The sequence below is a fragment of the Colobus angolensis genome, unplaced genomic scaffold (genome assembly GCF_000951035.1).
Source record: "Colobus angolensis palliatus isolate OR3802 unplaced genomic scaffold, Cang.pa_1.0 Scaffold11, whole genome shotgun sequence".
Lineage (NCBI taxonomy): Eukaryota > Metazoa > Chordata > Mammalia > Primates > Cercopithecidae > Colobus > Colobus angolensis.
In genome coordinates, this window is record NW_012112030.1 from 17,455,348 (window position 1) to 17,480,046 (window position 24,699).

General features: G+C 37.6%; 1 protein-coding gene across 1 annotated transcript in view; it reads right to left on the reverse strand.

The window, feature by feature from the left end:
- Nucleotides 1–1,229: 1,229 nt before the first annotated feature.
- GYS2 (glycogen synthase 2 (liver)) overlaps nt 1,230–24,699 on the reverse strand; it is a 69,736-nt gene continuing 46,266 nt past the window's right edge. The window contains exons 10-16 of the mRNA XM_011955087.1: nt 24,154–24,232; nt 23,263–23,376; nt 11,638–11,764; nt 7,524–7,619; nt 5,470–5,633; nt 4,319–4,399; nt 1,230–2,227 (exon numbers count right to left, since the gene is read on the reverse strand). Of these exons, the coding sequence (XP_011810477.1) occupies nt 2,006–2,227; nt 4,319–4,399; nt 5,470–5,633; nt 7,524–7,619; nt 11,638–11,764; nt 23,263–23,376; nt 24,154–24,232 (883 nt within the window). The 3' untranslated portion in view covers nt 1,230–2,005. The remainder of the gene's footprint in view (nt 2,228–4,318; nt 4,400–5,469; nt 5,634–7,523; nt 7,620–11,637; nt 11,765–23,262; nt 23,377–24,153; nt 24,233–24,699) is intronic.

A 24,699-nucleotide genomic window follows, 5' to 3' on the forward strand; every position in this document is an offset into this window, starting at 1 on the left:
TGAACCTCTGTCTCCCAGTAAGACCTTTTATTTATGCAACTATTATGTACAAGGCACTGTACTAGACACAGAGCCATCTGCTAACAATCTTATTTGCTTCTCCTCACCAACTTTTGTCGGTCTTGGGGAAAAGGATGAAGAAATGACTAGAGTGGAGGGATGGAGTCACCTGGCAGAAGCTGTCTGAATAAGGGACCAAGTACAGGATAGAAGGTGATTCCTACACATGCTGTCAAAGCCAGGTGTTTGCAAGTCAGCTAAATTCCTATTATTTGTACACACTTATTATCATCAAATTATTATGTCATTGAACAGAAAGCACTTACATCTTCAGGTATTTTACTGTGTAGGCAGGTTTTCAATAACAGTTGAACAACCAGTTACCAATCAAGAATATCATTTGAATAGATACTGTACGCTACTTTACGAGGGATACATTTTCATGGTTATTGTAACAGTGAACCCTCATTTATCACAAGATCTTTCTGGTACTTCAGCGAATGAGCCTATAATATAAGTCCATCTCATATTTTTTCTCCTCTCCAGTACAGAGCATTTCAAACTTCTCTGCAGATGCTGGGTTAATTGGCATCCACAGGTCGTGTGTCAAAGGTTAGATTTTAGGTCAATTATTTCTCTTCTTTCTGGACATCTAGTAAAGTAAATTTCCAGCCATCTTCCATTTTGGTCTGATTTGCTGCTTGTATCCAACAGTCTTCTACTTTTTTCTAGCTAATGGAGCAATAGGAGAGCAGAATTACAGTTTTCCAATGGTCTTGAGCCATCTGACACCTTGTCGTTGCTGCTCTTCCATTTTTGTCATCAATAATCCATCTCTGAGAAGACCAAAACTTTTTTAGAGCCTCTTCAGAAGGCCAATTGATATGTCAATAAAGGAAGTCACTGTGAGTTAAATGGAACTCACAGTGGATAACTACTTAGTTATGAATAAAAACAATCCAAGAGTGTGATTTTTGGTTTTGTTTTGTTGCCAATTTAGACTTAATTATACTTAAAACATAAATCTGCTAAATTAATAATCATTCAACTATGACTCTACGCACATCACAGAATATGTTAAGAGACATTGTTGTTATTACAACTGAATAGATGTTCTATTCTAACTACTTTTAGAAAGATAGCTTCTGTAGGAATTATTCATAACAGCTGCTCCCCACATGTTATTCGAATGTCTAAACAATTTTTAAACAAGGCATTATCAGTGAAAGTTAAGTTATTAAATATTAATGCATTTATTTACTTGGATTTAACAACTTATCATCTATGAAGATTGACCAAATTTTTAAAAAGTCTGTCTATTTAAACAATAGAAAAATGTTACAGTAAGATGTTGGTACCATGCACATGGTAATATCTTCCATTCACATGGTAAGATCTTTCATTAATTAAAACATAAATTCTAGAGTTCAAAAGTGACATAAATGTGCATAAATATGCATCAAAATATGAACTTAGGATAGCTGTTCACACATGGATTTTGTCTCTGCAAAACTACATATAAATCATGGTTCTGATGCATGTGAAAAATGAAAGTAATCAGTAAAAATCAAAATATGTAGGTAGTGCACATTAATGGGTAAGATCAAGGTTTTCAGGGGGGAAATGGGAAATTTGTGTGATGGGGTAGAGAAGCTGCATAAATAGTAAGCAAAGGATTATGGTGATAATTTAAAAATAAACAGAGTAAGAGAAAATCCTTACCACTTAAATTCACCATTTTAAAAACACTTTTCCATCTTCTGCCTTTAATGAGTGCTCCTCCTCATGCCTAACTTTTATGGGGGAAACAAGAGTTGGGGAAAATAACTTGGATCTTATTCTAAATTATGAAATTGTCATTCACTCAATTTCTTCCACTTTTTAGGCAGATAATAAATTCCATTGTAATACTTAGAAGGAGAAAATAAAATGTGTGGCATTTTTGTTTTAAATAATTAGTCTTACTTTGCTTTTTAAAATTAGCTCTTCTCAGCACATGTAGAATTCAGTTCTTATATTCACCATGCAGCTTTTTCTTCCCATGAGGAACGTGGCTTAGTGCAAATGGTGACTTGATATTTAACCGATCCCTTTCAGCCTCCTTTTCCTCATCGTATCTCTCATCCTCCACTTCGTCTTCCACATCACTGCTCTGAGGACTGGAGGACTGAGACCCTGAAGGGGAAGGTGGTACTGAGGAAGGCCTGGGATATTTAAATCCTTCTGTCTGCCAAAGACAAAAATAAGATAAACATCATAACAATGTATTGGTTTTCAATGATGTAAATACTATGCATCAACCATCAATTTTGTAAGTAGTTATGTATCTATTGTAATCTGGGTGCTTTAAACTTTGATTCATTTTGATTTTGATACCACCAACCTCAAGAGGGAGTCATTAAATATATAGCTATTCTTTATTAAGTACTGAAATGTGCCAGGTGTTATATACATATTATTATCATCTCATCTTTTAACAGCACTCTAATACATATGTTTTTTTCAGTACAGAATAAAATGGAGGGTTAGAGGGGTCAACTAACTTGCCCAACATCACACAGCACATAAACGGTAGCGCAAAGATTTGTACCAGGTCTGTGATGACTCCAGAAACTTTAATGTCAACTGTCATCTTACACTGCTGATACTGTTAGTCTCTAAGTCTCAACTTTGCTCAACAGAGCTTTGGAATGAGGGTACCCTGGAAATGCCATGGACAGCCACCACTTGAAGGCATCCTGGAAGTCAGGCCACTTCACTGACTCTACAATTCCACCAGTTGCTGCTATTTCAGTTAATGAGAAAATACCACTAGACTTTCATTAATTTGCCCTTCTCTTTGAGATACTGAGATAACTTATTTGATAAACACATGCTGAGCACCAATCATGTTTCTGGCACAACACTGCCACTAAAGAAACCAGAGGAAAAAACATAATTGAAGTGCATATGATTGAATGGGGAGACAGATGTATCAAAATGTTACAGCGCTCGTCACTCTGTATTTCAATTATTTTATACATTATTATCATGTCATACATGTACAGTCATTTTAAGGTTCAGATACTTTACCTGTTAGCAATGCAACAAAAGAACTGAGTTCTGCACTTGAGACCTAGCTTGAAGTAGGTGCTCAATGCTTATTAGATATAATAACTGGATAAATAAGTGAACAGAAAAACGGATGAATATTGCTGAATTATCATTAAGTAGAATGACCACCTCTGAATAAGCTAAGCAATCAACTCTGAATGCTAGAATCATAAACATGAAAGTCAGAATTTGTAACCTGAGCGTTTAAGAAAACCTTGTCACCTTTTTCATGGGCAAATTTTACTTCAGGTTAACTTTCAGATCTATTCCACTGGAAACCTGATAAAAGTGGAATATAAATCATGTTACTAGGGATAGTTGTTTACAGTAACAGTGACCCCTGATTGAGAAACTATATCTGAACTGAAAAAATCTATAAATACCTGATGAGGAGCCAGAGTTTTTGGGAATCTCTGAATGATGACTTGTAATTGAGCATATTCCTTGCAGGGATCATGAAAGCTGGTTTGCAGGGATTTACATGAGATAGAGGCTCCTGTGGGACATGGAGCTACTAGCTAAGGTGATCTCATTTGCAATGGTATGGGTCTTATCTTCTTGCACCTAAGCCGTCACCTAGTGTGTAGGGGGCCAAAGATGTTTAGCTCTTGAATCACTCTGTGTAGACTACTGCAAGAACTAATTCCACTAAAGAGAAATGCCTGATGCTACCCTGCTTCAAGCGGCACCTCCTGTCTTCTACCCTGCTAAGTGAATCTGATGACAAATGTGGCCTATAGCAGTCTTATGAACATAAATGTCTAGTTGGATTTTAGAAGAAGACACCCTGGTGGGCATTTTTGAATGGAACATAAATGCTCATCTAGTTCAATTCCTGTGGGGGTGCTGAACTTACTCTATTTCACTCTTGCTGAGTGGTCACCCATATACACACTTTCTTGGAGAGCAAATTCACTTTCGATTAAAGCAGTCCAGTTTGTTTTTGAACAACTCCCCAAAGAATGGATGTCCATCAGAACCATTTCAAGCATTAAGGCAGAGAAAGTTTTAACTCAGAGATGCTTCTCCAATGACATGAATCAACTGTCTTGAGAGCTTTAAGACAGTCTGATTTGTGAGTTCCTCTCTCTCCTCTTTGGTTTGATTCAACATTATGAAAAAGTATCATAGCTTGTGTGCGTAGCTACTTCCAAATTTAAATGTATTATTTAAACTTATAAAAAGAAATATAGCTTTCAAAACAAACAATACATTGAATATTTACCGTTGGTGGTGATGTTAGTTCCACATGGAATTTATCTGGAAAAGCTCTGCTTAATGTCAGGTGTCTGGCATGCTGGTAATACTATTGATAGAAAACCAAATCACAGGTTAATAAGAACCCTTAGATATCTCAATAACCAAGTTATTAAATAAGGCCTTATTCTCCACTTCTGAAACCTATGTATTTTTTAAAGTGACAGAATCTATGCACTCTAAGTTTGAGACTCAGGAAAGAAATTATGGTTTATAGTTTTATTATTTTTCAACCCATAGGCAAAGAAATACTATAAAATGCCGGGGAAGAACGCCCATACTGGTCATACTGAGCTCTGAATTGAGCATTAAGGTGACTGAAAACACTGGTTTCATTCCACAAAGAAGCAGTGTGGCATGGAAAAAAGATAGGGCCTGAATATTCAGATAAATTGGGTGTAAATCCGGCTTCAGACCTCAGGCAAGAAATATCACTTCTAAAAGTCTAGTGTATCTATTTTCATTGCACGATGGAGATAGTAAAATTAATCATCCAGGTTGTAATGAGCACTGGCATTTGTGTGTGCAGATACTCAGCAAATGGCAGCATCTATCATTCAGCCAAGAGTGTTCAGCACTGTGCAAACAGACACATTATGTGAAGGCAAAGTCAATTAATTTATTATTAAATCACCACTGCTAAGCTATGTGAGCATCCAGGTGTTTATAAACCTATTGCATGATTGAGGGGAGGTATTTCCTGTACTCATCATTTTGAAAAACTGTATTATTCCCATTACTCACTACAGTTGAGAAATATGACCATAATATTTCTCTAGAGAGAAACAAAGTAGGGACTTTTCTCTTGATGTTTTCTTCAACTTCATAAAATGTTTCCTTATACCAGTTACATATCAAGTGAGGCACTGACAATGGAATAGCTAGTAAGATTAGTGCTAGATCCTGATGGACTTGCTATTATGGATAGATTCAAACTAAACATGAAGAAATAGATTTAGGACTTTGGAAACTCATTAAATTTTTAAAAGTACATGGAGACACTGAGGTTTTAACAGTTATAATATTGGATTAACTTTAGAGATTATGACTAGAATCAACATGTTTATAGTCCAGTGGAATTTTTTAAGTGGTCTGCTGTGTTTATCAAAACTTGCTCACTCTGCCTAAGTATCTCCAATCCAGAAGATCTGAGAGCCTCTCAGTTCTGTTCCTCTGGATAATCCTTTGGCGGCGTGACTGTTTGCAAAATCCATAAAGAAACTGAGTCAGCTGATTGCAAGAATCATCTGGAGAACGGAACCGCCTGTCAACGATGTAAATACCTGAAGAACACAAAAGCCAAAGCACAAGTAAAAGTAGGACTCACCTTAAACATTTGTTCTTCTATGATTTACTAACTCTTTGGTTCCATCAAAAACTATGCATTATCCACCCCCTGACTCAGGAATTACCCCCACTTTATTCTTTTCTAAGGCCCTAATTCCCTTCTAATGGTTTACAACCATCACTGACATACAGCCAACAAAGTGGATCTTGCTGAAAAACACTCTGGCAGTCTAGGGATACACTGGATCAGTGATCCTCCATGTGGTTGCTCACTAACCAGAATTTCCAGGGCAGGGCCTGGATATCTGTGCCTTTTAGGTTCCCCAGTGTTCCCACTGTGCAGCCGTGGCTGAAAACTCCAGCTCTAGCCTGAGGAAAGAGCAACAGTACGCCTAAAAAAAGGCTGGGGCTTGGTAGCTCACACCTGTAATCCCAGCACTTTGGAAGGTGGAGGTGGGTGAATTCGTTGAGCCCAGGAGTTCGAGACCAACCTGGGCAACCTGGGGAAATCCCATCTCTACATACAAAATTTAGCCAGGTGTGGTGGTGTGCACCTGTAGCCCCAGTTACTCGGGAGGCTAAGGCAGGAGGATTACCTGAGCCAGAAATGTGGATGCTGCAGTGAACCAGGATCAGGCCACTGCTCTCCAGCCTGGGCAACAGAATGAGACCATGTTTCAAAAAAAAAAGATCCAGGGAATTGGCAATGTATAGGCAGAGAATGTATCCTATTCTAATTTTTCTTAATTCTAATCAATATGAACAGACAGATAATGGTACGCAGATTATTTTACCATCTTAACTTAAACAATTTAGGTGAATTTTGCTAACTTGGCATGGGCCTTTAAAATAATAACAGTAATAATAATAATAATAATAATATATGTACTCTCTATCTAATGACCAATATATGTACTCTAAGACCATAGTTATTGTAATACCACTTCTAGGCAGTAGAAGGGATCAAAATTCAGGGGGAAAAAAGGTAAAGAACAAAGTTTGTCCAAGGTTTGCGTTCTTTTTGCAGTTTGTCTTATGGGCAATATATTAATATTAATAACATTCTTATGTTATTTGTGGACCACACATTTAAAGCTACTTTTTTTTTCTCCAGTTTTAGTTTAGGTTCAGGGGAAACACATGCATATTTGTTAGATGGGTACATTTCGTATTGCTAAGTCTTGGTGTACAAATGATCCCATCGCCCAGGTGATTAACATAGTGCCTGGTAGGTAGTCTTTCAACCCATGCCCCCTTCCCCCACTCCACACTCAAGCAGTCCCCAGGTGTCTATTGTTTCCATCTTTGTGTCTATGTGTATTCAATGTTTAGCTCCCACTTATAAGTGGGAACATGCAGCATTTGGTTATCTGTTCCCGCATGACCTCCAGCTGCATCCATGTTGCTGCAAAGGACATAAATCTATTTATAAATCTACTTTTTTCTCTTTTTTTTGAGACAGCCTGAGGCTCTGTCACCAAAGCAGGAGTGCAGTGGCACGATCTCAGCTCGCTACCTCCTCCACCTACCAGGTTCAAGTGATTCTCATGCCTCAGCCTCCGGAGTAGCTGGAATTACAAGTGTGAGCCACCATACTTGGCTAATTTTTTGTGTGTTTTTAGTAGAGATGGGGTTTTGCAATGTTGGCCATGCTGGTCTCAAACCCCTGACCTCAAGTGATCCACCCACCTCGGTCTCCCAAAGTGCTGGGATTATAGACATGAACCACCATGCCCAGCCTAAATTGACTTTTAATTAAACAAGAAATATAAAAAAATTAGTTTAATTATCAGGATAAGTTTAGAGTTAGGCTCTGTAAAGAACCTGTGCTTTGTTTGGTTAGAGGTCACGAATCCCCAGGATGGGTTAATGATGAAAAAGCTCACCGTAAGCAGTAGGATCAGCCACATGCTCCTGCATGAAACAGCCAAACCCGGAGAGGTTCGTGGTCACACTGGGGATACCCATCACAGTGCATTCAGCTGCCAGGGAAAAAAGACCAAAGCTTGGCTTCAGACCAGCGCCTAAATCCTTGTATGCACTCAGAGGAGGAAAAGGCCCTCCTCCTAGTAATAGCAATGTTCACTTTGTGTCAGGCACAACACTAAACTCTTTTTCATGTCTCATTAACTTATTTAATCTCTCAGCAAGCCTGTTAAGTGGGGCCATCATTATCCCCATCTTACAGCTGAAGAAATTGAGGCACAGAGAAATAACTCACCCACCTTCACAAGGCCAGGGTTTGTGGTATAGCTGGGATTTGAAGTCAGGTATCTGGCTGCAGAACCCTTGTGCAGAACTGCCAGACTCCACTGCACCTTCAATCCCAGCTGGTTTTGTTTTTTGCTTCTTTCTAGCCTGTGTTTCTAAGAACTTGGCAAGTTTATAGGGTAGGTTAAATATGTTTTGGATGTGACCAGCTTCTTCCCCCATTTAAATCTCTCTTGGCACATATTCCTTCCACTGTCTCAGGAGCTCAATAAATGGATGATCTCTTTCACTGCTCCCTCACCTTTTAATCAAAATCTGTTTTCCAGGAAATAACTGATATGTCTTAAAAATTTTACTAGTCTCAAGGATATCTGCATTTTTAGGAATTTATATTTGATAATGGAATTACCCTTGGTTGGTGAGTGGTGATGGAGGAAAAAAGATCTCCCCATTACCCATGCAGTAATACAATTTAGACAGCAACTTTATCTCTTGCTCTGCAAATGTTTCCTCTTGGTTTAGCTATATAGTCATGGAGTTGTGGTTCTCTAATTTTAGTGGCGAGTGGTGCAGAGGAGGAAAGTGGGATGGGGACCATCAGCCCTTTTGAGAGTCTGATGAACATTTTGGAACTCCTTTCCAGAAATATTCTCTTTTTTTTTTTCTTTTTACATAATTTTATTTCCTCAGACTTCCTCCTGCATTCAGCTTCCCCTTCTTTGGGAGTTGGGAGTTGGAGAGTATCTCTTACTTTCCTTTTAAAAAAATTTTACTTGAAGTTCTGGGATACATGTGCTGAACGTGCAGGTTTGTTACATAGGTATACATGTGCCATGGTGGTTTGCTGCACCTCTGAACCCATCATCTAGGTCTTAAGCCCCGCATGCATTACGTATTTGTCCTAATGCTCTCCCTCTCCTTGCCCCCCAATCCAACAGGCCCCGATGTGTGATGTTCCCCTCCCTGTGTCCATGTGTTCTCATTGTTCAACTCCCACTTATGAGTGAGAAAGTGAAGTGTTTGATTTTCTGTTCCTGTGTTAGTTTGCTGAGGATGATGAAGAGAAATATTCTTATACACATATGTATACAAAATTTTGTCTACAATGCCATGAAAGTTCACAGATCCTTAATGTTTGCTAAATGGCCATCAAATCACTATGCAGTAAAATTCCAGGCACCCATGAAGCTTAGTATATGTTCATTGAATTAATTCAATGAAGTAGGTCCTTATATTTATTTGGCTCTCTGAAAACACATTTTGTTGAATACTTTCTAGAGTGAGTTAGATCTAGTAACACGTAAAAAGATTATTCTAAAAATAATAGACAGTTATCTAATATGCTAATGTTAAATGTATACCACCAGAAGTTGCATTCTTTCTGTAACTGTAGGTTGGGGAAGAGTGACCAGCTCCTTTTGGTTAATGTAAATCACAGCATGACTCATTCACTGTGGACTATTCCACAAGCTCACTTATTTGTCTATTTATAATATCCCTTGTAACATCTTCTTTGGCCTGTGTCTTAAAACATTAGATATATCTCCTTTATCATTTTGGGTTGTTAAGTTTAACTTTGTCTTATAAAATGACACTTCGGTGGACAGTCAGCTGTTAGTTCTATAACATTTTCTTGACCTGAGAGAAAGGACTTCCCACATTGCCTCAGTCACTCATGCATTTGGTTGTATGCTTCTCTATTCATGATACTTCCAATAGTAAATTGTTTTACTAGAAATAATAAGAACAAGGTCAAAAACAAAGTGTTAAGTTCATCAGCGAAACGTGTGCTTTATGTGTCTCAAAAGATGGTGTATTGCAAGCAATTTGTGATATTTATGTGGACATTTCATAAGTAAGAAGACAACACCTTCACAAAAGTAGGCCATTTTTAGATCTGCAAGAGAGACACCTGGAGGAGTTATATACAAATATTTTCTATGTCATGTTTCAAGACAATCCTTTGTCTATTTTCCCCAGGAAATTTTTAAGTTTTCATGGCTGCTGGCGAATTATGCTTGGTGAAAGCTAGAACAATAGAATAGGACCTTATGACCAAACACGCATAGCCCTCATGTTGTTCCTGCTGTAAATAATTCCAGATCCTATTTTTGTAGAATTTTAAATTCTGTATTTTAATTCTAGGATAAAGATGCAAATAATAGAAAAAATTCTTCCTCTTCATAATTCAGCCTATTATTCCCCCTCACCTTGGCCTCTGCTGCTCCTTACTTGAGCTTTATATCAATGATAACATTGAGATACAAAAGGCAATATTTATTATCTCAATTATAAATAAAAATGTTTTCTGAACTTTTTAAAAATCACAAGTGAAGAGGCTGGGAGTGATGGCTCATGCCTATAATCCCAGCACTTTGGGAAGCCGAGGCAGGTGGATCAGTTGAGGCCAGCAGTTTGAGACTAGCCTGGCCAACATGATGAAAACTGTCTCTATTAAAAACACAAAAATTAGCCAGGCGTGGTGGCGTGTGTCTGTAATCCCAGCTAGTCAGGAGGCTGAGGCACAAGAATCTCTTGAACCCAGGAGGCACAGGTTGCAGTGAGGCAAGATCATGCCACTGCACTCCAGCCTGGGCAACAGAGTGAGACTCTGTCTCAAAGAAATAATAATAAAATCGCAAGTGAAATTTTATTTACATTGGGCAGAAACATCTCTGATTATTAATAAGAGATGGAAAAGTTATTATTGTATTCTTTCCATTGGCATGTATTTAAAGTATTTGTTTCACTTTTAATTAGACATTTCAGTACAAATACAAATTGATCACTTTTGATGCTAGTGGCAACCATGCCAGTTGGGTCCAGAAAAGAAAAATACACAGTAAATCTGAGAATCTACCATCTGTTAAAAAATAAAATAAAATAATGAAGGAGGGTGAAGAAGGAGGAGTTTCTGAATAGAATGATGTCATTGTTGACAGTACTTACTGAATTACTAGCCTCTCTTAGTACCTTTTATTTTGAGGCACACGAATGTGAAGAAGACTTTTCACTGTACACCTTTTTATATTTGTTTCCCTAACCATGTGACTGTGTTACCTATTATATATTAAATACATTCATTAAATTTTAAAAAGAATTATTCTAAAATAATTTTTAAAGGACAACATTGCTAGACTATTATTTATTATATTAATCCTACTTACAGTCAATTTCTCCTTCACACTAATAAATGGGGCAGATAGAGATGGCTAAATAACATACAACCTTTATAACACATTCCTTTTTCTTTGGAATTCAATGAGGCAATATCTCACATATCTTCTAAAATACGCCCAAACCGTGGTATACTTACATAATCTTCATCCTTATTCTTTTTTTTTTTTTTTTTGAGACGAAGTCTCTGCCTCCCGGGTTTACGCCATTCTCCTGCCTCAGCCTCCCGAGTAGCTGGGACTACAGCAGCTGGGACTACAGGCGCCGGCCACCTCGCCCGGCTAGTTTTTTTGTATTTCTTAGTAGAGACGGGGTTTCACCGTGTTAGCCAGGATGGTCTCGATCTCCTGACCTCGTGATCCGCCCGCCTCGGCCTCCCAAAGTGCTGGGATTACAGGCTTGAGCCACCGTGCCCGGCCCATCCTTATTCTTAAGTAATCATCTACAAACCATAATTTGATCCCTGAGATGAATCCAATCAAAATTTTTTTAAAACTGAAGAACTGAAATCTCATTAGAAATTTAATGTCAACTTTGAATATTATATATATGCACATAAAATAATATACTAACAAAATCCAAAACATTCCGCATTCTATGCATGACACATACCTGGAGTATAACCCCAGGGTTCATAGTATGACGGAAATACTCCAAGGTGACAACCTCTGACAAACTCTTCATAGTCCATGGGTAGTAGGGGACTGGTGGAGGATAGAAACTCTGGATGCAAAATCACCTAAAAAAGGAAAATTCTAATGAAAAAAAAAGAAAAAGAAGCAATAAAAGTGAAAAATCTCCTACAATTTGGTTATTTCAGTACTGTACTATAGAATCCTTATGTTCTAGATTCAGAAAGAGAAAAGAGATAAGACAAAAGAAAAAGAAAAAAGCCTTGGTGGTTTGTTCTCCTCCCTCCATTTTGTAAAAGTGTCTACGCTGCCTATTTAACTTTCCCTCAGGTTCCAAGGCTTAGATTGAAGGATAAGGAGTTAGAGTGCTCATTTTTGTTCACACACTAAGCTACATCCTCCAGTCCAGCTTTGACATGCAATAAACATTATATTTGATTTTCTAATTGCTCTTGTCTTTTTACCAATTTGTTTCCAACTCAAGCGGGGAAGAGGGAGCTATATAACAGACCACTCTTACATGCCTTAAGCATGAGTTGTTCAAATGAAATGGAACTAAGGGACAGGGAAGATATTCTGGGAATGCCATCTAGATTAAATCATGCTGCAAGACTTCATGCAAACCACCATCCTCTCTCACCTAGAGGCCATCACCCCCTAACACACTTGCCTGCTTCTTTCTGTTCCACTAGGGTCTCCATTCAACACAACTAGATTGATCCTTTAAAAATGTCAGTCATTCCCTTGCTCAAAGTTGTTCAGTGGCTTCCCATTTTACTCAGAGTAAAAGCCAAAGTGTTTACCATGGCTTCTAAGCAGTAGTGTGCTGGTAAATCTTTAAGAACTGAGACAGTGAAGTATAAATATATATTAGTACATAAATTTGTTGTAATTTTTAATGAGATGAATAATGTATATACAGTTACCAAACAATGAAAGATGTTATAACATGTAGATGTTTATAACAACTTTATTCATAATTGCCAAAACTTGGAAGCAACACAAATGTCCTTCAGTAGGTGAACGAATACATAAATTGTGGTACATCCAGACAATGGAATATTACTTAGTGCTAGAAAGAAATGAGCTATCAAGCCATGAAAATAAATAGAGGAAACGTAAATGCATACTACTAAGTGAAAGAAGTTCATCTGAAAAGGCTACATGATGTACGATTTCAACTGTGTGACAATCTGGAAAAAGTAAAACTATGAAACCAGTAGAAAGATTAGTGGTTTCCAGGGGTTGGGGTGAGGGAGGGATGAATAGGCAGAGTACAGGGAATTTTTAGGGCAGTGAAACTATTCTGTATCATACTATGATGATGAATACATTTGTCAAAACCCATAGAATGTATAACACCAAGAGTGAACCATAATGTAATCTATGGAACTTAGGTGGTAATTATGTCTCAATGTAGGTTCCTCTGTTGGAACAAACATACCACTTTGGGGGATGCTATTAAGGGGGGAGTCTGTGCATGTGAAGGGGCAGAGAGCAAATGGACACTGTACTTTCTGTTCAATTTTGCTCTGAACCTAAAACTGTTCTAAAAAGCAAACTCTATTAAAAGTGGATATATACAAAACTCCTTATTGTGAATTCTATGTAGTCAATTAATTCTCATAATTTACTATTTTTATTTTTCCAAAATTTTGCATTCATAACCAATTTATAGTTTCAATTGATGGCTGATTGTAGCTCTGACATAAATGTTGATTGATTTCCTTTGTTAATGAGTAGAAGGAGCTGAAATAACAGAGACATTTGCTGGAACTTCACGAGTTCATCAATAATGCAAGTGACTTCTTTGCTGGGTCAGATAGTAGGTTTTGAACATAGACAAAATATTTTTTTTGCCACACACAACGTACAGGCTACAGATCCAGAAATCAATACGCAGTAAATGAAGCCATGATTTGTAGTGTTTGCCTATTTTCATTCTAAAAATATTCCCACTACCACCAAGGCCATTTTTAAGCTACCAATATGATGTTGATGAATTCAGAGACAGGGAAAGCAGTAGCACATCATTATAAAGCATTTGCACCACAAAGATCTGACAGACATAAAGAGTCTCAAGTGCATAGGTCATAGTAACATGCAGTTAATAATTAGGATGTGAGGAATTTTGAGCATTACCTTTCATTTAATATAGTTGACTTATTTTCAAATTTATATAATTTAATTTTAGCAATAGCTGTATTTAAAACTGGCTCACAAAGTTTCTGAACATTTAACTATTGGCTCTTGTGCGCTTGTATGAGCCAGTTCTGGGCCCACACTGGAAAGGCAGAAACAAGAGCATGGACATTCTGTGCTTTCTGTTCAATTGTGTTATGAACCTAAAACTGCTCTAAAAATAACGTCTATTAAAAATGTACATTTTTTAATAGATTCATATTCCTTATTGTGAATTCTATATAGTCAATTAATTTGCACAATGTGCTATTTTGCCTAGCAAGTTTGTGTGTGTGTGTGTGCTTTTCTTTTTGGCACGTATTTTGCCCAACATGCTATTTTATCCTTCTGGTTCCTACTATTCTCTCCATCTCTGAATTCAGTGATATCACATTGGTAGCTTGACAATCCTTGGTAGCAGGGAGAGTTTTCATAGAATGAAAATAGGCAAATACTACAAATTATGGCTTGATTTACTGTGTATTGATCTCTAGACTCAAGAAAGTAATGGGAAAATATTAATAGTTCAGGGTTAGCCTTAAAATGTGTTGTATCTGTAACCATTACATTGTGAGTGACACAAAATATTACTAATGATGACAGCATGGCTATAATTAGAAAGTTGTGACTAGAATAACTATTTAACTTGCTAACCATGTGAATGAATTGTCCTATTTCTCCCACTTACTACAGTTATCACTGAGCTATTATTAGATTATCTCTCAGCCTCACCCATACCTAAGGGGTTATTGAAAATAAGTGACATCTGATATAAAAGTATTGGGAATCCCACGTTTACAGAAAGTTCCAAGTACAATATGAAGAGAATTCATGTATTTTCAGAACCATTCATAAACTGCTGACTTGATGCCCAACATTCCCACATACTTAATGTGTATTTCCCACAAACAAGAGCATTCTTACATAATCTTACAAAAACAGAAAAGTCAGGAAATTAACGTTGATACATCACTACCGTATAATCCTTAAACCCCATTTAAGTTTTCTGATGATTAAAATAGTGATTTTTAAACCAAAGCATCCAGTTCAGAATTACATATTGCATTTAGTTGTCACATCCCTCTAGAGTCCTTTAATCTGGAGGAGTTCATGGGCTTTTTTGGCTTTCCTGACTTTGATATTTTTGAAGACTATAATCTATTTATTTTGATGTATGTCCCTCAGTGTGGGTTTGTCTTATGCTTCTTCATAATTAGATTTAGTTTACACATCCTTGGCAGATATATCACAGAAGTGGTGCTGTGTTCTTTTCATTGCATTTTAATCAGGTGGTAAAGGTTTTCTATTTTTTTCATTAATGATGATGTTTATTTTGATCTCTTGACTAAGGCCAGGCCTTTTTGGCTTCTCCACTGTAAAGTTATTCTTTTTTCTCTTTGTTATTAACAAGTATTGGGACAGTTATTTTGAGGTTGTGTAAATATCTCATTCCTAATTAAACTTTTAATTAATATTTTTATTGGAATTCTGGTTCCTTATGTCATTCAATGCATCCTAATTCCTTACTATCTTTATTTATTTTGACACTCAAATTGTCCGTGATTTGGCCAGTGGGAGCTCCTTCAAGTTTGTTTCTGTATATATTTAACAAGCCTTCATCGTTCCTTGAGCATTTCTTTGATTTTTGACACAAGAAGTTTCAGGCTCATCTTGTACTTTACCTGTCACAGTTCTAGAATCTGCCAATTCTAAAGGCAGCCCTGGTTCCCTTTAATAGCAAATGGTATTTAGCAATCAAGACCTGGCTAACAGGTGTGTTCATTGTCATTGGCCTATTAATTCCCCCAAGTGCTCTGAGTAGACAGAGACAAAGAACACACACACACACACACACACACACACCCAGTTTTTGCTACCTTTAATTTGCTATGTATTGGGTCAGTCTTCTTCTGTGTAACTAATCTTTCTCCTCACACTCCCTCACATGCACGGATGCCCTCCTCTCTCCACTCTGGCTCTGACATTGCGTTAGCCTGCTCCTCTTTGTGTAGACATTTCTCAAACTGCTGGGACTCTGATGCCTTTCTCTGGACTTCCACAGCACTCTCCCTGTTCTAGTGCAGATACCTACGTTGTGTTGCCCACCAAATGGCTTTAGAACTGAATTGTTGGCCGGGCGCGGTGGCTCAAGCCTGTAATCCCAGCACTTTGGGAGGCCGAGACGGGCGGATCACGAGGTCAGGAGATCGAGACCATCCTGGCTAACACGGTGAAACCCCATCTCTACTAAAAAATACAAAAAACTAGCCGGGCGAGGTGGCGGGCGCCTGTAGTCCCAGCTACTCGGGAGGCTGAGGCAGGAGAATGGCGTAAACCCGGGAGGCGGAGCTTGCAGTGAGCTGAGATCCGGCCACGGCACTCCAGCCTCGGCGACAGAGCCAGCCTCCGTCTCAAAAAAAAAAAAAAAAAAAAAAAAAAGAAAAAAAAGAACTGAATTGTTCTGGAAGGAAAAGGAAAGATAAAGAAAAAGAAGACAGGCCAGGTGCCGTGGCTCACTCCTGAAATCCCAGCACTTTGGGAGGCCAAGGCAGGTAGATCACCTGAGGTCAGGAGTTCGAGACCAGCCTGGCCAACATGATGAAACCCTGTCTCTACTAAAAGTACAAAAATCAGCTGGGCGTGGTGGCGGGCACCTGTATTCCCGGCTACTCGGGAGGCTGGGGCAGGAGAATCGCCTAGAATCTGGGAGGCGGAGGTTGCAGTGAGCGGAGATCGCTCCACTGCACTCCAGCCTGGGTGACATAGCACGACTCCATTTAAAAAAAAAAAAGAGAGAGAGAGAAAGAAGACAAACTAGTTTTACATAAGCACGCTACACTTTTCATGTTTATTCATGAAATCATAAGTACACATTCTTCAGAAGAGATTACTTTGAAGAAAAACGCTAATAGGATATATAACAATTATCATTATATTTGTAGAACATTTTATATATTATAAATATACATATTACCTCATTTAATCTTAATGACATTGTGCAATTGGTAAAGAAGACATAAAGAGGGCCATTGAATTATCAATTTTAAATTGATTTTTATCACTTTATAATCTTATATACCAAGGATTAAAGTGGAGAGTTTTACCCCTTGGATCCTCAAGGACATTACAAACATTAATTATATCTCAGCAGATCCACAAGTAGGAGAGAAGTTAAACTTAAGAAGAAATAAAATAAGATATGCAAACTGCAGTACTTAAGAATTCAATCACAGAAATTACAAAATGGCAGAGTAAAAGTGAACACAGTGTTTTCATTCATAGAACACGATTTGAGTTCCTACTGTGTACAAAGTACCTCACTACAAAAAGAGACAAAAGACACAGATACTGTATATGGGCAATCATCAAATTGGCAACCCACTGTACTCTCTTGGCAAAGAACAAGAAAGGGGGATTTGAAAAGCATTGTGTCTACTTTAGCGTTTCCAAGCTTAGGAAAAGTTGCACTCGCCAAAGTCCATTTTGGAACATGAAAACACCATGGTTCATTTGTTTTGCTCCCAGCCAAACAGAATGACAGCACAACTAAAATAAGAAAACAGCTGCTCTGGCCCTAAACCGGCCAATTGCAGAAGCCCAGGGATGAGGAAGGTATATTAGAGGTCAGCTGAAGGTTATAAAGAGGATTAAATGAGATCCTGTATAAAAAAGCCCCTAGGAAAACTCCTGGCTCACAGAAGGCCCTACTTAGATCAGTAGGAAAAACAAAACAGAAACAGAGACAAAGACTTGTCTGACTCTTTATTTATCCCAGGACAGAAGAAAGGTCTCAGGAAGTTAGTTTATTTTTACACTGTGGCAGCCCACAGTTGAGACATGAAATCTTCAGCCTGGGCTTTCCTCACCATACCACGTAGCTAAGGCAAAATGATAAATAAATTCGAATTCAAAATCACCTGCAATGTTTGCTGAATCAAATATGACATTCGTATCAAAAACTTATCAATGTACTCAGAGAGTTTAGAGCCACTCTATAGAGTTCTTTAAGTAAGCAGGTGATTAAACAGTTACTTAAATCAGCTCAGGCCTAAGTTATTGCCAAAGTTTTAAAGAATTGTTAATAAAATATAATGCCTAATTCTGAATTGATGGGAATTTTTCTCAGTGCCTCGAGTATATAGTAAATGTCAGGAAGGAGCTGTACATTTATTTTGTGTGTGTCTGTGGCTGCCTTATGATAATAATAAATGAACATCTCAAAATATTCATGAGTTTAACTGTATAGACATAAATTATGAGCCAAACTTTCATCTCCACTCATCCTATGAAAGTCATGTGCTTTGATATCTCTGTGCCTTCTCCTCTACTTTTTTTCTCTGCCTGGTGAGTCCTCTTTCCTGTTATTTACATGATGAATTCCTGATCATTAATCAAGATCTAGCTAATATGTCATCTCTTTTATAAAACGTCTTACCAAATCCTGCAGGAGAAGATAAATCCGCTTTCTTCAACTCTCACCAAACTCTATTCACATCTCTCTTCTAAAAATAATGAGTTCCCATCATGTGTCAGATACTGGGCTAAGAACTAAAAGAAGTGAAATCTTATTATGTATTGACTATGTGTCAAGCTGTTAAATGAAGTACCTATTTATGAATTATTTTTGAGATGGGGTCCCACTCTGTCGCTCAGGCTAGAGTGCAGTGGCACATTCACAGCTCATTGCACCCTCGAACTCCTGGCCTCAAGTGATCCCCCCGCCTCAGCCTTCTGAGTAACTGGGATTATAGACAGGAGCCACTGCACTTGGCCTATGTCTAATTTAATCCTTACAGTTCTATGAGTGCGGGGTTATTTTATCACCATTCACAGATGAGAAGACTGAGGTACAGACAGATTCAGTGAATTTACAAAATTGATAAGTGTCAGGGATTTAAATATCATCTTCATGGACTTAGTCTGCTGCATTTTTTATAGATCTGCCAGCCCTGGAAATACAGCTCAGCTTTCCTTCTGGAGATCTTAGCCCCAGGAATCTTGACTGACAGCACCAATTGCAGCAGCTGCTCCTAACTTACAGGACTGGCAGAAAGAGTACCAGTGTAAAGTCATTTCTGCCCAACAGGTGCCTTTAATGGGCAATTTTTGTTTGGGGAATCCCTATCCCTATTAATAGGAATCTGTATTCAGTTGCTCATAGAATCAGACATCTATCTGTCTGCCAATCTGAAACTATTTTGGTAAGTGGGAGGTACATATAAAGGTAAAACAGAATGGAAAGGTTGCTGAATACAGGAAAAAGTTTTATGTAGTAACATTAACACTAATATATTTAAAATAAGTTAACAGTAAACCAATTTATACACACACAAAACACACACACATAAAATAGGCTTCTTTTGTATTAAGAAATGAAGCACCGTAAAATAGTTCTGAATTTGTGTTAGCTGTAGACTGCACTATTGAAAACTATTTTTCGTATTTTTCTGTGTACATGTGTATGTATGTATTCCTTTCTTTCTTCCATTAACTGACAAGCCATGTTGAGTGGTTTTGGACCACCGCTTTTCCCGTGTGAGGCACAAGTGCTGCTGTGTGTGTATATTTTTTGTATATTAGCCAATTTTTATCAATTCTTGTTTTTTATTGAATACATTGACTGTCCTTTCTAGGAAGGAAAGAAGGAAGGAAGGAAGGAAGCAAGGAAGGAAGGAAGGAAGGAAAGGAATAAAGGAAGGGAAGGAGGAAGGAAAGGAGGGACGGAAGGAGGGAGGGAGGGAGGAAGGACAGACTGAGGCATTTTTAAATCTAGGCTGTAGTCTGTGGCTCTTCCTACATCATCCTTCCTTCCTGCTCTCTCTTCATAGGTATATTGACCTGCAAGACCTGCATCTCCCTGCCTGCACTTGCTTTCAACCCCTTGGTCCTTCACAGGGCTTTCCTCTAATTAGTCCTTTGCATATCTAACCTCACCTTGGCGACTGCTTCTCAGAGAACCTAAACAGAGACAATACATATGAGACATGATTGCTGCCTCAAATAACTGAGTTCTTCTAGAGAAATGAACACATAACATTTTTAAAAATACAATTTGTTGTAATAATTCATGTAACTATAGTAGATAAAATGCTTCTCGAGAATGCAGATAAGGAAACAACTGTTCCCGTCTTGAGTAGAGGAATGTGTGTTAGGGAAAGGGGCAAGGAAATAATGACTTTTAGGTTGGAGCCCAGAAGAATTGTTAGAATGACAGATAAGAGTATTTCAGAAAGAGATGATAGCATCAGGAAGGACACAGAAGTATGAAAGTGTTACGTATGCTTAGGAAATAAGGTATTTTTCTATTCCTGGAAAATTGTTTCACTGATGCAAAACACTTTTAAAACACAGATCAGCATGGCATTCTTCATTTAGAGCTTCCAATTTCAAGGAACCTTCCAGTCTCAGTCTTCCCAAGAGCAAGGGAAGCATAAACTACTGCCAGCTGCATGATCCATCCCTCCTTTTCCCACTTTCCTTCATCCCTCCCTTCTATCTGCATGTATTGTATGTAACATGTGCCAGGCAGCAGACAGATCCTTAGAAAAAGATATATAGATTTAGATAAAAGTGTGACACAAAAGGTTCTGAGAAAAATAGAAATCTACAGGGAAATAAAAGGCTTTCCGTGCCCCTACTATTTCCTTTCCAGGAGACAGAGAGAGAGAGAGAGAGAGAGAGAGACAGAGAGAGACAGAGAGAGACAGAGAGAGACCAGCCTAGGTTAAACTATATGAGAATGAGGCCTAGTTAGTACTGACATCCTCTGCAATGAAGTATAATACTAAAAAGTGGTATTATAATACTAAATTGTGGATATAATACTAAAAAGTCTAAGGGATAGATTTTTCTATCTCTTAGAAATTATTTCTATCCCTTAGTATTATTTTTACCTTGATGGATACATTCCTGCATTCCCAGGGATGTAGCTCACTGATTATAGGAGGTGTACTAGGTGCAGATATTTCAGAAATACAGAAACACAAATGAGAAAATAAAAACCACTTACAATGAAAGTGGCTCCATTGTCCTATAGAAATAATACTTACGGTTTTTAAACAAACATAGAAATTGACACTTCTGATCTTAAAACTTGAAATTTACATTTGTCTCATCTGAGTTCCTCCCTCAGGAAACTGATCCTCAGGTAAGGCACAGAAGCTCACCAGATCACCACATCCAGACAATGAGACGCCAGACCGCTCTTTCCTCTGATTGCTTCTTTATCCTTTCCTAATTCCTGTTTTATGTTCCTTCCCCGCTTGTGTAAACTCCCCAGTTTTAGTCAGATGGGGAGATGAGTATGAGGCTGATCTCTCATTTTCCTAGGCTGCAGCACCCATACAGGGCGTCTTCCCTGAAAGTTTGGCTCGTGATTTTCTCAGTGACTGGCTTTCTGCCTCACGAGCAAGGGGACCCAGATCAAAAACCTGGCATCTCAGTAACAATGCTATGGCCTAGGACCATCTCTGTGCGTATGGATATGTTTGATATAAATGTTCCACAGCATGGAACATTTTATAAACTGCTTGTGTTACTTAATGCTGTATCATGAAGTCTTCCTACAATTCAGAAAATTTCTCCCACCTCAATTTCTGAAATATTTTTCTTTCTGTTCCCTGCTCTTTCTTTCTTTCCCTGACTTTTCTTCCTCTAATTTTCTCTTAAATCTTGAAGTTTCCTTGGACTGACGTTTTTCTCTACTCATTCAACCTAGTCTTTTTATTTTTATTTTGTGTTTTTTTGAGACAGAGTCTCACTCTGTCACCCATGCTGGAGGGCAGTGGCACAATTGCTGCCTCTACCTCCCAGGCTCAAGGAATCCTCCCACTTATGCCTCCCTAGTAACTGGTACTACAGGCATGTATCACTACACCTGGCTAATTTCTTTGCATTTTTTGTAGAGGCAAGGTTTTACCATGTTGCCCAGGCTGGTCTTGAATTCCTGGGCTCAAGCAATTCACCTACCTCAGCCTCCCAAAGTGCTGGGATTATACGTGTGAACAACCACCCTGGCCCTCAACCTAGTTTTCAGTGTGTCAGGGTCATCATTCCTTGACGTCCACTGCTGCCCATGCACCAATATCTCTCCTTCAAGGTTGCCCTTGTAAGCTCCAGGCCTATGTTTTCTCAGTGCCCATTAAACATCTCAAGTTGTGTATCTGACATATAACTCAAACTCCATTCATCAGAAGCCGAACTCAGTTCATGACATGACCCTCAAACCACTTTCTGCTAAAGACTTGTTTTGATTTTTAGGAAGCACTGGTTAAATACTGAAGCCAAGAGGCTATTATTCTTGAATTTTCCCTCTTTCTTACTCCCAGTATCCAACAGTCACTAAGGATGACCTTTTCTACATGCAACCATCTTTCCCATGGTTTTGTAAAAACATCAAAGGGAAAGAGGGTGAAGGCCAAATTTATTTGTTTGACTTTTTTAACATGGAGAAATATAAGAAATATTTATAGATAGCAAAAGAAGAAGCTAGTGATAAGAATGAAACGTACAACAGAACAGAAGGTAAAAAGATAAGGCAAGTTTCCTAAGAATGTGCGTATTGAAATCTTAGAATAGTTGTAAGAACCTGAAGGAAAAAATGTAAGGATAGGTCAAAACCTATATTTGAGGCCAGCATGGGAGGACACTGAAGGAGTTCATAATTCATTTAATTCTCAATTAGGTCAACTGCTAAAAACAAAAGAAAGAGGTGAAAGTGGGGTCATTTGAAAATATTTGTTGTGGCCATTTGATCTTGAACATTAGTGGATGGAGCTTAGTAGAGGTAAGCAATTATCTGTTTGCATGTTCGTATTTGTTTTCTATATCCAGAACCATGCCTGGAACACAGCAGGCCCTCAGTAAATATCATATACTTTAAGCTCCACGGTGGCAGAAATCAGGTCTTATTCATATAAATGTCCTCAGCAAGTAAAATTGTGCCTAGTCATTGTAGAAACTCAAGCCAAAAGAATGAATTGCTCTATAGAAAATTATATAAAAACATTATCAGCCACATTCTCCGAAACTGGAAGCTTCTCATATTATGCCCTTAAGTTGAACTTTATTAGAAAGAAACAAATACAATTCATGTTAATATCAACAATTCCTTCATTCAAATAATTCTTAGAATAATTGGTGTCATTAAAAAGTAATTTCCTTATGCTTATTGGCAGTAATGTACAGTGGAAATAAATGCTAGAAGTATAGCTCAAAGCTATGAATATGCTTCAATTTTCAAGAATTATACCAAAATATTCATTATACTTTAGTTATCCGAGACAAGAAACTGAGCCACTTTTCCTTTAAAATACTTAAAATATTTCTTGTAGATGTAAAAACAACTAAGGAAAGCTCCTAATAAATTCTCAGAAAACATATTTTATGTAAGTTTAAAGTTCCCCACATAAACAATTAGTTCTACCTTGACTCTGTCTGTGCGGTTGTTGAAAAGTCCAATCCGTCTAATGGTGCTGAGGATGGGGTCCGTGGAGTCATCGATCATGTTGTGCGTGGTCACTGGGGGCAATGACTGTCGCTGAAGTATGAGAGGGAAGGAAATGTCAATTGCAGAAAGAATTAATAAGGGTGACTAATTTCAACAATAGGTCATTGACATTTCATCCAACCTTCACACCTTCAGTCTTTTGAGACGGCACTAATGATGATGACTAAGTCTTGTGTGCGTTGCAAAGGAAGATATGGGTTGAAAAATCTCCTTTGCATACTATGAACACATGAAGCTTTTGTTTTCCCCCTGCAGCTACTATATGAGAGACCTGGACTTCCTGACTGCTTCCAGGACTTATTTGGAATATAAAGGTGTCCTGAAGTCTTGACTTAAGATGAACTTTACTGATTTCTTTTAGCAAGACTGTCCTCCAGTACCTGATTCTTCCCTATTATAACAAGCATTTTGATGCAAGTCTAACACATTTGTTTTATCTCTTTTGTAATAATTCCACTCGACTAAGAAATACTCTTTTCTCTAATGTGACTCAAATTCTATATTTTGGAAATATTTAGGACTTTTTTGTAGTTACTAAACTATACACAATTTTTATATTGAATATATTGATTCAAAAATAATTTTGTAAGTGAGTGGAAAGACAAATTTCATGAGATTTTTTTAAGGAGTCCTTAAAACCACTAATGAAAAAATGTCCAAAGTAATCATTTAAGTGACTAGGTAAGAATGTCTTTTCTAGCCTTAGGTCTAAAAATGTTCCAAATTAGCACATTCCAATAAATTAAAATACTGATTAGATAGAATTTTATAACTATGGGACATGGTAGGTGCTTTTTTCCTTATTACCTGAGTTGAAAAGATGGCTCTTTTCATAATTGTTAGATCATCTCGATCTAAAATATTGTTCATGTCAGGAATTTCTCCTCTGCAGGGAAAAAATGTTAATAACAAAAATAAAAACAGCTGGCACTAATTCAGTGATTCCTAAGCATCAGATTATATATTATACATTTCATGTGTTTTAATAAATAATGTTGATTATTCTATTAAGTAAATGTGTTCATATAGACTTAATATTTAAGTACATATTTAATACACACTGTTAATATATATTTTGAATTAAAATCTCATGAAGTCTCCCTCAGCTTCAGACCGACATATCAACCCTTAATGAGTTCATCATTGAATTAGAACTTGCCTGCATATAACTGTGTTCCTATTTGTACAGCTGTTTACAAGTTTTGTCAAATGAAGGATAAAACACTGTTCACATGACATAACACACTTTCAAAGATTAATTCCTTTATATTTGGAAGAAAAATAACAAGTTATGATATCTAAATTGTTAAATTTGAATAATGAAGCCTTGAGTGATTGAAGTACAAAGCATTT